At 30.8% G+C, this 16,546-nt stretch overlaps 1 protein-coding gene across 1 annotated transcript in view; it reads right to left on the bottom strand.

The window, feature by feature from the left end:
• Positions 1-16,546, bottom strand: part of Bili (FERM domain-containing protein 8 Bili) — a 133,122-nt gene that overhangs the window by 76,488 nt on the left and 40,088 nt on the right. Inside the window, exons 7-8 of the mRNA XM_065514998.1 lie at positions 15,699-15,828; positions 11,784-11,882 (exon numbers count right to left, since the gene is read on the bottom strand). Coding sequence (XP_065371070.1) covers positions 11,784-11,882; positions 15,699-15,828 — 229 coding nt within the window. The remainder of the gene's footprint in view (positions 1-11,783; positions 11,883-15,698; positions 15,829-16,546) is intronic.

The raw sequence follows: 16,546 nt of genomic DNA, 5'->3' as shown, positions 1-16,546 counted from the left end.
AATAACTATTTACATTGTATGGGAGGCGACTCACCATTTTTTCCGACCCGTCCCATTTTTCATTAAACTTCATGCAGTAAACCGTTGAAAATCGTCACAATTATAAAATAACTATTTACTTATCTGCAATTACATATTTACCCCCATATGCATAAACAGTTTTTTAAATTTCTCAAAGGTTTATAAAATAAATTTTGTTTTATAAACCTTTGATACATTTAAAAATTATTTATGCATATGGGAGTTAGAAAATAAAAAAACACCTTCAAAATATATTTATTAAAGCGAATTTAAATTACTAAATTCTTCTTCTTTGTTTTCTATAACAACTCTCACCTAAAACAGAGCGAAAACAATAATTGTTTCTCCTATTTATTTACAACAACAAATTGAACAAACACGCACTGCTTTGTTTACTTTTTAGCTTAAGGTTCATATGTACACGTTTTTGCATATGTGTTAGTAACATCTTTAAACGCTTATAACTCCTAAAAAACTGAACCGATTTCAATAAAATATATATTCTGCACTTCTGTGAATAAATCCCTTTAAAATGGTATATTTCTTGCCCAAATTAAATGTATAATGTGAGATATTCGGTCATGTAGAATGAAAAAGTCACACAAAAATGACAATTTCCCCTATTTATTTATGAAAAACGGGATTTGGAAAATCCCGAAAACCCCGGGTTTTAAAATTAAAAAATCCTGGGCTTTTCGGGAACGGGATTCCCCATTTAGCATCTCTACTCCTGATACGACGTTGCAAAATCGACAACTATTGGTGTCATTTTGACACCATACGGTGTCACTTTTTTCGACACCATACGTTTACAATTTGTAAACAAACGGGTACGAATCGACAACGCAATGTTGTTAAATTATTCGCGATGCATTTTTATAAGTGTGTTTTAATTTTATTTACATTAAAAAATTTTAAATATTTTAATAAATAGTAAAGGGTAATAGTAAGAGATGCTAATCGGGACTGGTTTTTGAAAATCCCGACCTGGGGTTTCGGGATTTTAGATTTTTCGAAGGAAACGTACCTAATTATGTCTTGAAAGTAAATTTTTTATTTAGCAATTCATATAGAGTACTTGCTTAAGTGCATTATATAAGAAGATATAATAATAAAGAATGAAATTAGAGTTAATTTCAAAAATTTGATTTGCGGGTATCATAATTTTTCTGAAGGTTTTTGCGTAAATAAAAATAATGGCGTCCTTTTTTTTGGAAAATTTTCACTCCTTGTGTTGGTTCAACGCACCTTAAAACGCACATTTTTCTGTAGAGCGATTCAAGAAAAGGTGAAGAATTGATTTTCTAGAGCCCCACTCAAGGAATACCAAAAATACCATTAACTATATTGTAGAAGAAGTTCAGCTTAACAACTTTGCTGAACATCACTTTGCAATATTCGGGCTTGTAAAATGTCAAAATGCATGAAAAAGGCACACAAAAATTACAATTTCCCCTATTTATTTATGAAAAACGGGATTTGGAAAATCCCGAAAACCCCGGGATTTAAAATTAAAAAATCCCGGGCTTCGGGATTTAGGAAATCCCGAAAACCCCGGGATTTTCGGAAACGGGATTCCCCGTTTAGCATCTCTAATTACTGCATTATCTTGTTGGAATATGCAATCTTCATCCATTTTTCAATCCATAAATGAGAGAAGAGCATCTTCCAACAGTTCGTTATAAATCGCATTATTCATTTTTGTCGGAACAAAACATATTTTCGACTTGCCAACTGCAGAAAACGCTGCCCAAACCATAATACTACCACCACCGAAATTACGTTTTGACATCCGAACATCGTCTAGGACCGTCTAAATTAATTTTTTTTTCGTCAGAGAAAATTACATTTTTCCACTCATCTGTACATTTCATATATTTTCTTGCGAATTTTAGACGATTTTCTTTATGGTGCTTTTTTAGCATTAGTTTACATTTCGGTTTTTTCCATTTTATGTTTTCATCGTTTCGCAAAATGTGTGCAACGTGTTTGGAAGTCACTGGAAGATTCAATTTGCATCTTGTTTTATTAGATTAAGTTGCATTCTTGTTAGTTTTGTATTTCCCTTTGTAGTTTTGCGAACTGGACATATGAACAACAAGGACGATAGAATTCTAATAAAGATTTTGATAATTTCATTCTGTCATCCATATTGTTATAACCTCTTACAAATCTTGATTACATACCAGCTACTTCAAATAACATTCCCCCCACAATTGAATCATAAAAACGACCCGAGTAACACTCCGCCAAATATCGGCAACTCAGCGACAGCTGTATCAACCGGAAGTATTTACTCCATGGAAGAACTTACGATGACAGCAGACCTGTTACAAAAATATCAAATAAAGTGTGATGATTTGATTTACATTTTGATCATTCGGCAGTCTCAACTTACAATAAAATTTTAATTATTTTGAACAGTCTCCCTTATAGAAATTGAGTTAGCTGTAATAAAGATTATCCTATCACGCTAAATCGTGACAAAGAACTGATTATTTTCAGGTTACTTACATTTAGTTATATGATTTTCCCACAATTTATGTATATTAATTTGTATTAATTTGTTCATATTTTATTTAGAAAAAATGTTTTACGAATGCTTTTTATTATTTTTTAAATAAAATTTTGACAATTTGTATATTACACTTTCAAAGTAAGATTACACATTTTGTGTGTAAAAATTCTTATTTAGGTACAATATATGTAATTTTAAACATAAAATGCCTATTATATTATAAACATGTTAAAGAACATTCAAAATACTACGTTTTGTATGTATTTTTGTATATAAAAGTATGTAATTAACTTTATCAAACATATTGTGCTTAAATTTACACACTTACTGCAATTTTACATGAAAACTTACTAACTTTATAGTAGTAAATATACATGCATTTTTTAGAGTGCATCATACATCTTTAAATATATATTTTTTTTCACTGGCAACGCTGATTCTTAAATTGTCCGATAAAAAATGATACACAACCTGATTAAAAGTTGTTTATTTCTCTACAATGCGTGTGCACCAGGGATGTTAAATGGGGTTTTCAATTTTGTACCACCCTCCCAAAAAAATTGTACTTTTTGGACCTTCGCGGTACCATTTTTTTTTAATTTATTGAAACATAATAAAAAAATACATAAAAATTCAATTGTGCACAAAAAAACAAATATTAACATTAACATTCATTATATCGCGCTGGTTCTTCTAAAGAGAGTAACTCAAAATTTTTCACTTTTTGCAAGAAATCTATGTACATGATAAAATTCCTATGGAATGGATAAAATTCCAGCAACGACTCTAGAAATGTCTGGAAACATATGGACATTCATCTGATTTTGTAAATTAGCTACTACCGATCAAAAACTACAAATATTTTCATTCTTTAACAATATCAATATTGATATTAGTTGTAGAAATTTGTATATAAATAAAACCACTTCTGTTCCGCAATAAATTTCTTCAAAGAGCAATGAGTAATGAGGCGGAATAAAAAAGTTAGTTTTTGTAAAAATATATGCATTCACGCATCTTCTGATTGCATTTCTAAATTTACCATGATAATAATTGCAAGTGCATATTACATAAATAAAAAAATCAATTTAAAAGAAGGATTTTTAAATCCTGATGAAAGAAACTATACATTTTTCGTTTCTGGCATCCTCCACAAAATTTTCTAAGTTAAAATAGTATTGTATTGGCTCACATTGTACCACAATCCGGTCAACGATTTCTTGCCGGGAAATCCATCTGGTTTTTGCATATTTAAATATAATGCGAATATCTGCTCGAAATTTAACAAAAATGTCTCTTAAAAATGTATGCGTTTGTTGTACATCATAAATGCAATGAAATGAACACAATAGCGGAGTTCAATATTAAGTGCGAATTGTATTGCATCATTGCAAATGCAATATTTTACAGTAATCCAATAACAAAATACACACAAAAACCTATACAATTTTGCAATGATGCAAGACCATTCACACTTAATAGTGAATTCCGCTAATAATTTGTTTGGTATACTAAAAATTTAAAGAGGGGAAAACATTTTTAAATTGTACCAAATAAGTCGCGGTAGTACCACGGTACTTTTGTCGGTCAAAATGTACCAAAAAAAGTACAATTGTACCAACTTTAACATCCCTGGTGTGCACACGTACGTAAGAGAAGAGTAAATGAAAAACGCGGCGCCCATGTTTTGCCTTTCCCTGGTATAAAAACAATCTGCTGGCGTTACGTTGCCACCTGGTTAAACATGCCATGCTTTAGAACAAAACATAAAAGAAAATATGAAAAATTTAAATACAGTATAGTTTTAACAAGTAAGAGAGCTATATTAGGTTGCGCCGAATCTTATATACCCTTCACCAAATTATACTTCAAAATAAAAATTTTAAATATTTCTAGGTAAACAAATTTTTTTTTTCGTTTCGCTTTCTTGAGCGAGGATAATAATAAGAGTGGAAAATATGGTGATTACGAATAAAATCATTATAGCCACAACCAATATATCTGCGTGAGTCCAGATCGAATAATTTGTGGAAGATACAACAAAACTCGATCTAAAAAATGTAGACTGGAACCAGTTTAAAGATACTATAGAAAAGTTACTTTCTCAAACTAATATTAATATCTATAATTTTTCTACAAATGAACAAATAGAAAATGCTTTAAAAACATTTAATCATGTAATTAACACTGCTTAGTCGTCTTTACCAACAAAATCCTCCTATCCTTATTTGTTAAAATTATCCTCAACACTAAACTGTGTATTCGAACTAGAAACATAATGAAACGACAGTTACAAACTCATAGACAAAAATGTATGGAAGGTCAAGAATGAGAATAGGAATCAATTTCTATCAAAGCTACCCACTGGATCAAAACGATTTTGGTGCATACCTAGAGCTTTTAGAGGGAAAAAATGCAACAAAATAAACACACTTAAGAACAATGATGAAGAATTTGACGAAGATCTTGATAAAACCCGAAAAATGTAAGTAAAAGAATCGCCGAATTAAATAATCTACAAATTCCAATGCTCGACAGCGAAATCTTATAACATTTGAAGAGGTAAAACTTCAAATCATGAAGCTGAAAAATGTAAGTAAAAGAATCGCCGAATTAAATAATCTACAAATTCCAATGCTCGACAGCGAAATCTTATAACATTTGAAGAGGTAAAACTTCAAATCATGAAGCTGAGAAACAACAACAATCGCCTGGTTTCGATGGAATTCTTAACATATTTTTAAAAAAATTACCCGATGTTGCATATAATTTTTTAATGAATATATTTAATGCGTGTTTAAAGCAAGGCTTCTTCCCAACTAGTTTCAAATGTGCAAAGGTTGTAGCTATACATAACCGAGGAAAGGATCCTAGATTACCCAGCAGTTATAGACCAAGCCTACTCAGTTCTATTGATGAAATATTTCAGAAACTAATCCTTTCTAGAATGAATGGCCCTAACTATGAAAGAAATTTTAAAGTTAATTTTTGTTAAAGTCGACTTTATTTTAAAATAGAACTTTTGTTTTTATTTGAAAAAAGCTTCAAAACTATTTCCAACATATACATTCAAATAATTGAAAATATTTTTCAATGAATAAAAAGAAGAAATTTCCAAAAATTATAAAAACAAATTGTACATAAAAGTTCAAAACAAAAAGCTTTTTTTGAAATAATAAAACAACATTTTAAATTATATAGAAATTTGTTTTATGGTACGAAATTTAAAATAATAGTCAACTTTATGGACTTAAAGTCGACTTGAAGGCTTTCGTAGTTAGGCTGAATGTATTTATTGAAAATAATAATTTAATTAATAAAGAACAATTTGGTTTTCGTCATCAACATTCAACAGTACACCAAATAAAGAGAATAACCAACATGATTCGTATGAATAAACGGCGCAGGCTATCAACCGGTATTATAATAATGGATATAGAAAAAGCTTTTGATAGCATATGGCACGATGGATTAATCTATAAATTAAAACAATACAATTTCCCACTATATATTGTTACGAAATTGTACTTGAATTCAAATATAACGATTTTAAGGGCTGATTTAAAAGTAGCATAATGCTTTCAAATAACAGTGCTGTAATGGCAGACTGTAACATATCTGTGGGCATTGTTAAATAAAAGTTTTCAGTTGATTTGATCGTAAATTGGCAACGCTGTATTCGAATATTCAGTTAAAGAACATTGTAGAAAGTACACCACAGATGGCGTATGATCTAGAATATTCGAACTTTGACAGTTAAAGAGCTTTCTAGATGGTAATGCAGTGTTATAAATAGTGGCAGAGGTTGCAGTCGTGAGTGAGTTTATCAGAGACGCTTTTCGAATAAACATCAACTAAGTGCCTTAAAGTGTGTTGTGTTTTTCAAGTAAATTCGTGTACATTATAAATTGTCTGTATTACTGAGAATTTATAAACGTGTATAAAAAAACATTGAGTGGCTATTTAATTCTGTGTTGTTGTACATTTTAAAGAAATAAAGAGTTGTTACAATTTTCAAACTACTAAACGGCTTTTATTTGCAATCAAAAGTATCCGGTTTATTTAAAGGAAATAAACCAGCGTTTTGAAAAGGTTAAAACGTAACAATTGGTGTCAGAAGTGGGATTGCAAAATAATAAGCATGAAGTTTGAAGAACTAAAAGTTGAACAACTCAAGGAAGAACTGAGTAAGTTGGAGCTACCAACAGCAGGTAACAAGGCAGAATTGCAAAAAAGGCTAATAGATGAATTCAAGCGGCGTGATATTGACATCGGTACTTACGAATTCGAGTATAAGGAAGAAATGGAAGTTTCTACACGTTCAGCAACAAGCAGCATGGATTTAAGCACAATGTTTGCGGCTATTATGGAAAAGATGGAAGGAATGCAAATGAAACTTCTAGAAACTATTAAAGTAAACAACGAGAAGCTTCTAGCTGAACTTCGAGTAAACAACGAGAAGATGTTAGCTGAAGTTAAAGATACTTTCAGAGTAAACAACGATAAACTTCTAACAGAACTTCAAGAATCTTCTAGAGCCACAGATAAGAAAATTCAGAAAGTGTCTGATGTTATTAACAACAGGGTGGATGGCATTGATAAAAAAGTGTCGGACTTGAATAACGTTCAATGTCAAGAAGTGGCAGTTGTAGAGGCTTTAAATGAGAAACAATGTTATAACTGTGGTAAAATGGGTCATATTCAGCGAAACTGTAGAGCACCAAGAAAGCGAACCAGATATGTTTCACCGCTAAGAAACAACCAGCAGTCGTATCAAGAAGCATTACAAGAACCACCTTTAAAAAGAGCTAGCACTGAGGGAGAGGATTTGGTATGGGCCCGTGAGAAAGTGGAGTATTGTATAGACAATGGTTTGTTGGTGTTGGAACCAGCAGATGTGAAAAGTAACCGTGTAACAATGGAGGCCCTCGTTGAACAGTGCAACGACAGAATGGTTCCTGTTGGAGTGATAGGTCTGTCCCGCAGAGAAAAGATCATCAGGCCGGGTTCCAAGATGGGTGAAGGTGCTTCAGCAGAAAAAGAAATGCATGAACTCGTTCGGAGACGAATTAAAATGACAAATGACCAAATGAAAACCAGATATAGCTCACAACGTAATAAGGGTTTGTCATCCAAATTAAGGAATCACTGCAAAGGACCACATAGGGCAATTAAGAAATTGGACGACATGGTTTATAGAATACGGAAATGTGGAAGACTGATATCGGGAATGAAGGTCGTACATCTAGAATGACTAGCCGCCTATGGGAGAAGTGAATCTATGCCTATTCGGGACGAACAGGCTTAAGCGGGGGGCAGTGTTACGAAATTGTACTTGAATTCAAATATAACGATTTTAAGGGCTGATTTAAAAGTAGCATAATGCTTTCAAATAACAGTGATGTAATGGCAGACTGTAACATATCTGTGGGCATTTATAAATAAAAGTTTTCAGTTGATTTGATCGTAAGTTGGCAACGCTGTATTCGAATATTCAGTTAAAGAACATTGTAGAAAGTACACCACAGATGGCGTATGATCTAGAATATTCGAACTTTGACAGTTAAAGAGCTTTCTAGATGGTAATGCAGTGTTATAAATAGTGGCAGAGGTTGCAGTCGTGAGTGAGTTTATCAGAGACGCTTTTCGAATAAACATCAACTAAGTGCCTTAAAGTGTGTTGTGTTTTTCAAGTAAATTCGTGTACATTATAAATTGTGTCTGTATTTCTGAGAATTTATAAACGTGTATAAAAAAACATTGAGTGGCTATTTAATTCTGTGTTGTTGTACATTTTGAATAAATAAAGAGTTGTTACAATTTTCAAACTACTAAACGGCTTTTATTTGCAATCAAAAGTATCCGGTTTATTTAAAGGAAATAAACCAGCGTTTTGAAAAGGTTAAAACGTAACAATATTATTAAAATAATAAAGTCGTTTTTAACAGACAGAACATTTAAAGTCAGCATAAACAACACCTTATCATCTGTACGAAGTATTCCTGCCGGTGTACCTCAAGGAGCAGTTCTTTCCCCTACCTTATACTCGTTGTATGTGTCCGATTATGTCCCCAGAAGAAGTACAGAAGTGGCGCTCTACGCCGACGATATGGCTATGGTAGTTCAAGGCAAACTCTCAAACGTGGTGATTAAAAGACTTAAAAAATCTCCAGAAATGTATTGACTACTATAAGAAATGGAAAATTAAAATAAACGCAGATAAAACTAAAGTTATTCTGTTCCCCTTTAACAAGTCCCCAAAACGTGTTCCATCTATTCCACTTCGTAGCGAGAACGCGGGTATACCATTTAGTAATACTGTCACATATCTCGGGATCAAACTTGACAAAAAACTAACATTTGCAAAACATATAGAGCATATCGTCGACAAAGCCTGAAAATGTTTCAGAGCCCTGTAGCCCTTACTCAACAAGCGATCGCAGCTCAACTCCAAAAACAAAATCATTATATATAAAACTGTTATTAGACCCATCTTTTGGGGTAATTCAGCTAAAACACATATCAAAACAAGTAAGAAAGTATGGTCGGTCAAGCCCGACCATATAATACCCTACACTAAGTAAAAGAGCAAAAACATTTTTCTTTTAAAATTTAAATAATTTATATTTTTGAGTGATTTTCGGAATGTGCCTTATATGGGGGCTATGACCAATTTTGGACCGATCACCATGAAATTAGGTCGTGTGATTTATGTCTATATGAAAGTTTACTATGTTGAATTTTGTGAGTACACTCACTCGTTTTATGCGATAGATGCGTTCCAAAAAAAATCGCATAAATTGAATTCGCATAAAACGATACTCTAGCTTCATATAAAAAATTATGATTCGTTCCAAAATTCTGAAAAACTGCATAAATTCAGATTTTAATTAAAAAATCAGAACAAAATCGCATAAAAAAATCAACAAAAATATATTTATTTAATTTACTTAAACAATAAAAACAAAATACGTTAAAAAAAAGAAACAAAAATATTTATAATTACAGAAAAAGTGAAAATGATCCAAAAAAAAATGAGAACACATTTTTTAAGGAAATTCTGTAAATATGTATGATTAATCTGAATCACTGAATAATTGTCTGCATCGTTTTGGAATTGGTTCAACATCACTTTCATCACTAGATGATATAATCATATTGTCATCAAATGGTAAAATATCATTTTCATCACTAGAATTAATCAAGTGAATAGGAGACGAAATCAAAGAATTTTTAGGAGCTTCAATTGTTTCTTTTCTTGCGAAATAATTTGTCATTAAAATTTGCGATTTCGAATTTTTAAGTTGCTTATGCAACTCTAGATATCCGGAAAGCAGATCAGTCAGTCCGCGATGAATCTTTAATGCTCTTTTCGTATCTGAATCTGTTATAAGAATTTAATTTTGTAAAGAACAAACTATATCAGTAATGCCAAATTTGTTTAATTTAAAAAAATCTAAAATTTTAAAATCTTATATAATTCTAAAAAATTTATTTAAAAATCGCATGAATTTGAATTTGCATAAAAAATCCGCATAAAACGAGACCTGAGTGTATACCAACATTTTTAAGCGATTTATGCACGTTAAAGTGATTTTTGAAAGCGGGTCTATATGGGAGCTATGACTAATTATGGACCGATCGTAACAAAATTTGGTGACATGAATTTTGTATATATTAAACTTATTTGGAGCGCAATTTGTGGAGATACATTTATAAATTAAACATTTATGACCGATAAAGTCCAATTTCGGAAGGACATTTGTATGGGGGCTAGGTGAAATAATGGACCGATTTCAGCCAGTTTCAATAGGCTTGGTCCTTGAGCCGAAGAAATAATATGTACCAAATTTCATCGAAATATCTTCAAAATTGCGACCTGTACTCTGCGCACAAGGTTTACATGGACATCCAGCCAGCCGACCAGACGGACGGACGGACATACCGATCGACTTAGTGATTCTAAGTCGATCGGTATACTTTAAGGTGGGTGTTAGACTAATATTTTTGGGCGTTACAAACATCTGCACAAACCCCACTATGGTGGTGTAGGGTATAAAAAAATAAAATTTTACTTTTCTAATGTGAATAACTCATAAACTATAAGAGCTAATATATATGTAGACGTCTTCTAGTAGATTCCATATATGTAAAAATCTTTCAAATCGGATCGCAAAATTTGGCATAATTTTTCATTTTTGATATACCCGAGGTGCACCCTTTTGGGGCATTGTAGCTTGGCACCCCTTAGTATTATAAGCCCAAATCCAAAACTTAAACTTACCAACAGCTCCTCTATAGCCATAATAAATTTTATTAAAATCGGGCCATTCGTTTAGAAGTTACAGATTTATTTCCTTTTTTTCAGTTCCCCAACTGTGCAGAGGGTGGAATATGGGAGAGAATGGTGCGCTGTGTTAAACGAGTCTTACGACAAACATTGAACGATCAATCTGAGATGAAATATAGTCAATTTAATGTATTGCATGTGTTTTGTTACATGCATTGGCACCACATGGAATTCCATATGTATCGAATACATGTCCCAATACATAAGGAATACATGCCGTATGACCCCCCTTTAACTAACACTCCAAAACTACTCCCTATATTTTTAAACAAATTTCAAATGCCTATACTTGGAATTTATAAGAGATAAATAGCATACGCAAGCATGCTTTCCAAGAAATAGCCGAGTGCTTTCCAAAAATATAAATGACACGTGGTTAATAATTTTACATGTCGAAGGTACCCCACTTTGAGCCCCATAGCGCCAGGAGCATATGTAGGGTCCATTTTATAACTTAAACTCGAATACTCCTTGTCTACGCTCACGTCAAATTTTATTTCGATTGTACAGCCGTTTAAAAATGCCAGATTTATTTTCCAAAAAAATTTATTCTGCCCCACATTCGAAAAAATTCTTATTTTTCCAAGAATTCACAAAAAAATGGTTTTAGTTTTTAATATTTGACATAAAAACAATATTCCGCAGCTTAAAAATAATTTTCTTGATTTTTAAGAACAGTTAAAAACTACTTCGATTTCACCTTTTAATTTCACCTTCTAATAACAACTAATTTTTTATGATTTGTATAGTGAGTTAATTTTCCGTCAGTCAGTCATAGTTAAGTCATTTAATTATGATAAGGAAGATTAATTGCTAATGTGTTAGAGAGTTGATCTTTTTGACTAATGAGGCATCCATAAAAAATATTAATATAATTTTAACAAGTCTCATTACCTGAAGAAATATACATGTTTGACATTCTGGATCGTCAGTGGCACTAGGCTTAGCAAAATCCCATGAAAGATCTTCATATCTTAATCCGAGGAGTAGAGTCTAAGAAATGAGTGTAAAATTAAATTGTTTTTAAAAATATTACATAAATTGGATAAGTTAAAAAGCACCACAATTTCACGAAGTTACAAATGTACTGGTTAGAAATTATTCCAATTATTAATTTATAGCCAGATACATTTGTTTTTAAATGATTACCAAACAAATATTTGTTCGTTTTTGTGAGCTGGACAATTTAGAAAACATGTCTAACTATTACGATTTTAGTTCAATGAAGAATTCAACTCAAAATTTAACTTGTGATCAAATATAATATAAACATACTCACATTTTTTATTGCAAAATCAGTTTTTCTTAATTTGTTTCGTAAGTTATCTTACAAAACTCATTTAAAATCATCTAATACTACATTTAGACTACAAAAACACTAGTAGATTTTGACTACTTTTAGTTTTGAAGTAAATAACTACAAACAAAATTACCAGCTCTTGTGATGTTGATGTTGCAATACTTCCCGAAAATTTAAGTGAACATGTCTCTCAAAATTCACTCCTTGCATCACCATCTCGTATACTTCAACAGCAGTTAGCCTCAGCGTCGGATGAGCATGGCGAGCGTTACCATCAAGTGGCCAAAGGCAAAAGGCTGTACTCGCTGTTGGCTAAAATTTGTTGGTGGTCGCAAAAATCGTACGATCCCGACAACGAAGATGAAGAACATACAATGGGAGTTTCCTCCGAGAGTATGTCACAAAATTCAGCAGACGAATTTAAAAACAACTGATTTTTTTCAGATGAAGACAGATCCTAATCCGACACAAACTCCGAACAAGAAGGCGCACCATCACGCAATAATGTAATGACAGCAAAGAAACGAATGGTGAAGATTTAAATCAGAGATGTCCAAAGCTAAAACTGTGTTTGTGTTGGTGAGCAAAAAAGAGATCCACTCAAAGAAAAGTTTAGTGAACTAAATAAAAGATGCCAATATTATTAAGGCTTTATTTGTTAATAATAATCAAGTCAACAAATTTTCGGCGACATATTATCATAGCTCATTAATGGAGAGTTCGATATTAATCATTTTCGACAAATTTGTAAATATTTAAAATATGTAAAATATTTTTGTTTCTTATTTTAAGTTGTTTTGATTAAAATCATTTCAAATCTGAAAAAAATTGTTCGCAGAAGTAAATTGAGGTGAAAAACCAGACAAATCTGCAATAATTTTTTAAAGTTCGAAATATATTAAACAATCCAAATATTTCTTTCAGTGATCATGAACAAAAATTTAAAAAAAAAATAAAAAATAGTAATACAACCGCTTAGTATGTTTATTCGTCGCTGTCTCAGTGAATACTAAATCAAAGAGAATAACGGCTATATACATAAAAAAACCTTATTGTAGAATCTACAATGTAGATTTAAATTTTAAAACTCAATTTAGTTAACAAACACTTTAGCATTAAAAATCATTTATAAAGGTATTGTATTCATAAACGTTTGTTAAAGGCACAGTAACTAATGTACTGATTTTTGTCTAAGCTGGCAATGCTTCTCATTTATTTTCCCTTTTTCGTTGTTACCCAGCAAAAATTTTGTGAATTTTTGTAATGACAACTAGTTATTTCATGCATTCTTTTGTAAGGAGTGGTGGTTACCCAGCACATTATTTTATTTACTAGAATAAGTACTTATTTTTATGCAGGCTGGTAATGAACTTTTGCATTTAGCACAGCTATCTAGTGTGTTTGACTGGAAAACGGGAGGTTAGTGGTTCGCCACCTGTCAAAGCCATTAATTTTTTTGTTCATATCATATTCATTTATATGTTGATGTTAAAACTATTGTTAACTTCCAATAAAATAACTCGTACATGGAGCAGTGAGTTAGCAGCTTGACTATCAAACACAAGCAAATAATGTGACTGTTCTATTTCCACACAAGGCAATATTTTTTGTGTTTTTTTTTAGCTACATATTCTTGTTGTGAATTTACAGGGGTCAAGCTTACAAGTACATTTGTAAGCTTGACCCCTGAATTTTTTAAAAATCTCGAACAACGGTAAGTAGTGTTTCAGTCAAATAATAAGTAGTTATCGTTTTGCTCCAATTATACATGCTGGCATATTAGGTAAGTAAAGTTTTTGCTGGGTAGTGTTGCTTTCAATTAGGATAAAATATTCGTTAATTTTCTTTTTTTCATTGATTGTTTTTAGTAATAATACATTTTTGAAGATAACAACTAATTTTTAGATAAAAAATGTATACATATCTGATTCTATTAAATTTATATTAAGCTATAATATATTAATGTACAAACTTTTTATATAGTTGTTATTAAGAGTGTTCGAATGACGAATATTCTGTGATAAAATAAACATCACTGTGTTATAATTTGTTTTATTAATTTATTTTTATTGACATTTTGTTAAATTTTAACAAAATTTAATGAATTTCTATGTGGAAACACATAGTTTTATTTCCGGAGTGGTAATATTAGATTATATGGACCTTTTTCCACAATGTCTACACATTTTATTACTATATGGCGTTGCAGGTTAAAAGTAAATGACAAAAATGCCAATCAAACTTACTTGTGAACCTCATGTAGTTCCCTGCCGGAGGAATATCAAACAAAATCATATACTATTAAAATGGAACTTATTCACCAGCGGAATGGAAATTGTGTTTAGCAATTGCAATAGTATCGTTAATTATTCCAAATTTATCTTTAAATCCCCTTTTTTAAGATAAAAAATAAAAAGAATTCCTTATAGTAGGTTTAAAGTAGGGTCGAACCTACTTTAAAATTTGTACATTTAACAATTGTTTAATAAAGGTATTTTAAGATATTAATCGTTTATGAATACAACTTTATGAAAATTTTCCTATAATTGGTTTATAAACCTTTTGTAAATGGTTATGCATATGGCTGTAAGAATATGTGTGTGGTTAGCTTGCACAATGGGCTGCTATGAAATGGGCTTTTCTGATTTAAATTGAGTTTTGTTAGATAACATCCAAAAAAATATTGAAAAACTGATTAACTATGTTGTTACACAAATCAAAAAAAAATATTTTTGGAATTTCAGACACGTCATTTTTTAGGACTATAGGTCAGAGGTTGAATAATCATACAAATTTAAAACATTTTTTTAAAATGTAGTTTGAATGTGAACAAATTCCCAAAATCCCCAAATTCACGGGATCACGTAATCTGGATCCCGGAATTTATTATAATATTACGAATTTCGGGACTCAAAATAACCAGTGTGACTATTTTAGAATTTTTGTAGCTGAATTTAGCATTATTTATTTTGATTTTGCTGCAAATTTCACATTCAGCATTTTATTTAGATTTTTTAAAAAATATTATCAGCATTTTTTGCTTTTTGCAAATAAGGAAACCAATATAATTTCAACATCTACAATAGGGCTCAAAATACCCAATACCGTATCTATACATACATACAATAATTTCGACATCGTAAATATTGGTAAGAATATTTTGAATTTATATATGAGTATTAATAATTTAATGCAGGATGAAATTATCATTAAAAATCCGCTACCGAAATAACAGCAAATACCGATACTACTATGGTACCGTTACGGACATAACTAAAATACCGTTACCGAAATACTCTAAATCAGCGTAACCGTTACCTTTTGAATAAGTAGCCAACCTTGATTTGATCAGAACAAGTATATCGAGTATGATATTTAAAGAAAGCCGTAATTTTAAAGAACTTTTTAAAACAGTCCAGGAAAAATGCGAACATTCAACAAAAATATTTTGGGAATCTTCTAAAAAATTGTCTGCGAAGCATTGTATTGTTTATTATATATATACGTACACATTCCGCAGGATCTATGATGAAAACTCCACGCTCATTTACCGCAATTAGCACTTGGACATCCTTATGATTTACTAAACTCATTAGACCCCGTACAGGTTGCTCAACCTGCCCATGAAAAAAGGCAGCTCTGCAAATAATAAATGAAATAAATGTTTAGTATGTACAAATTGCATAATACTAAATATCTACATCTACACAGAAAAAAGAAATTCATAATTGGAATGAATTTTGTAATAAATATTATTAATCGAACTTGACTTTTTTTCCCAAACTATTTCAATTCAGAACAAGAACACGTTCATAAATATTATGGAATTGTAAAATTTTTTACGTAAATTGTATGCTATTTTATAATTGTATTATCTAATTAATTATTTTAAACATTTTTGCACAATAGCTATATATTGTCCAATATGGTAGTAAGATGAATTATAAATATCTGAAAATTAAAAAATATAATTAATCATAATAAAACATCTACAAAAATTAAAGCATTTCATCTTCTTAACAAAATTTAATGAATGTCTCGAATATTTTCTCATTTTGTAGCTGAAAATCATAAAAAAAATAAAAAAATTTCAAAGGAAAATTTCTAACATTTTTGAACAACATAAAAATATAAATGAAATTGAAATAATATTTTACAAGCCTTCTAGATTTTTTTTTGAAAACATAAAATATGAAAAAAATCATACCATTTAAGAAATTATTTATATGTAAATGTTATGAATTGAAATCAATGAATTTCAACATAAATAATATTTAAGTTGAAATTTTTTTTCTGTGTATTCAAATCGGTAAAATAAACAGAACTTATATGTACATTAGGGATATAACTATTGACA

This window comes from Calliphora vicina, chromosome 1 (assembly GCF_958450345.1).
Source record: "Calliphora vicina chromosome 1, idCalVici1.1, whole genome shotgun sequence".
In the NCBI taxonomy this organism is placed as follows: Eukaryota; Metazoa; Arthropoda; class Insecta; order Diptera; family Calliphoridae; genus Calliphora; species Calliphora vicina.
This window is presented reverse-complemented; position numbering and strand designations above follow the sequence as displayed.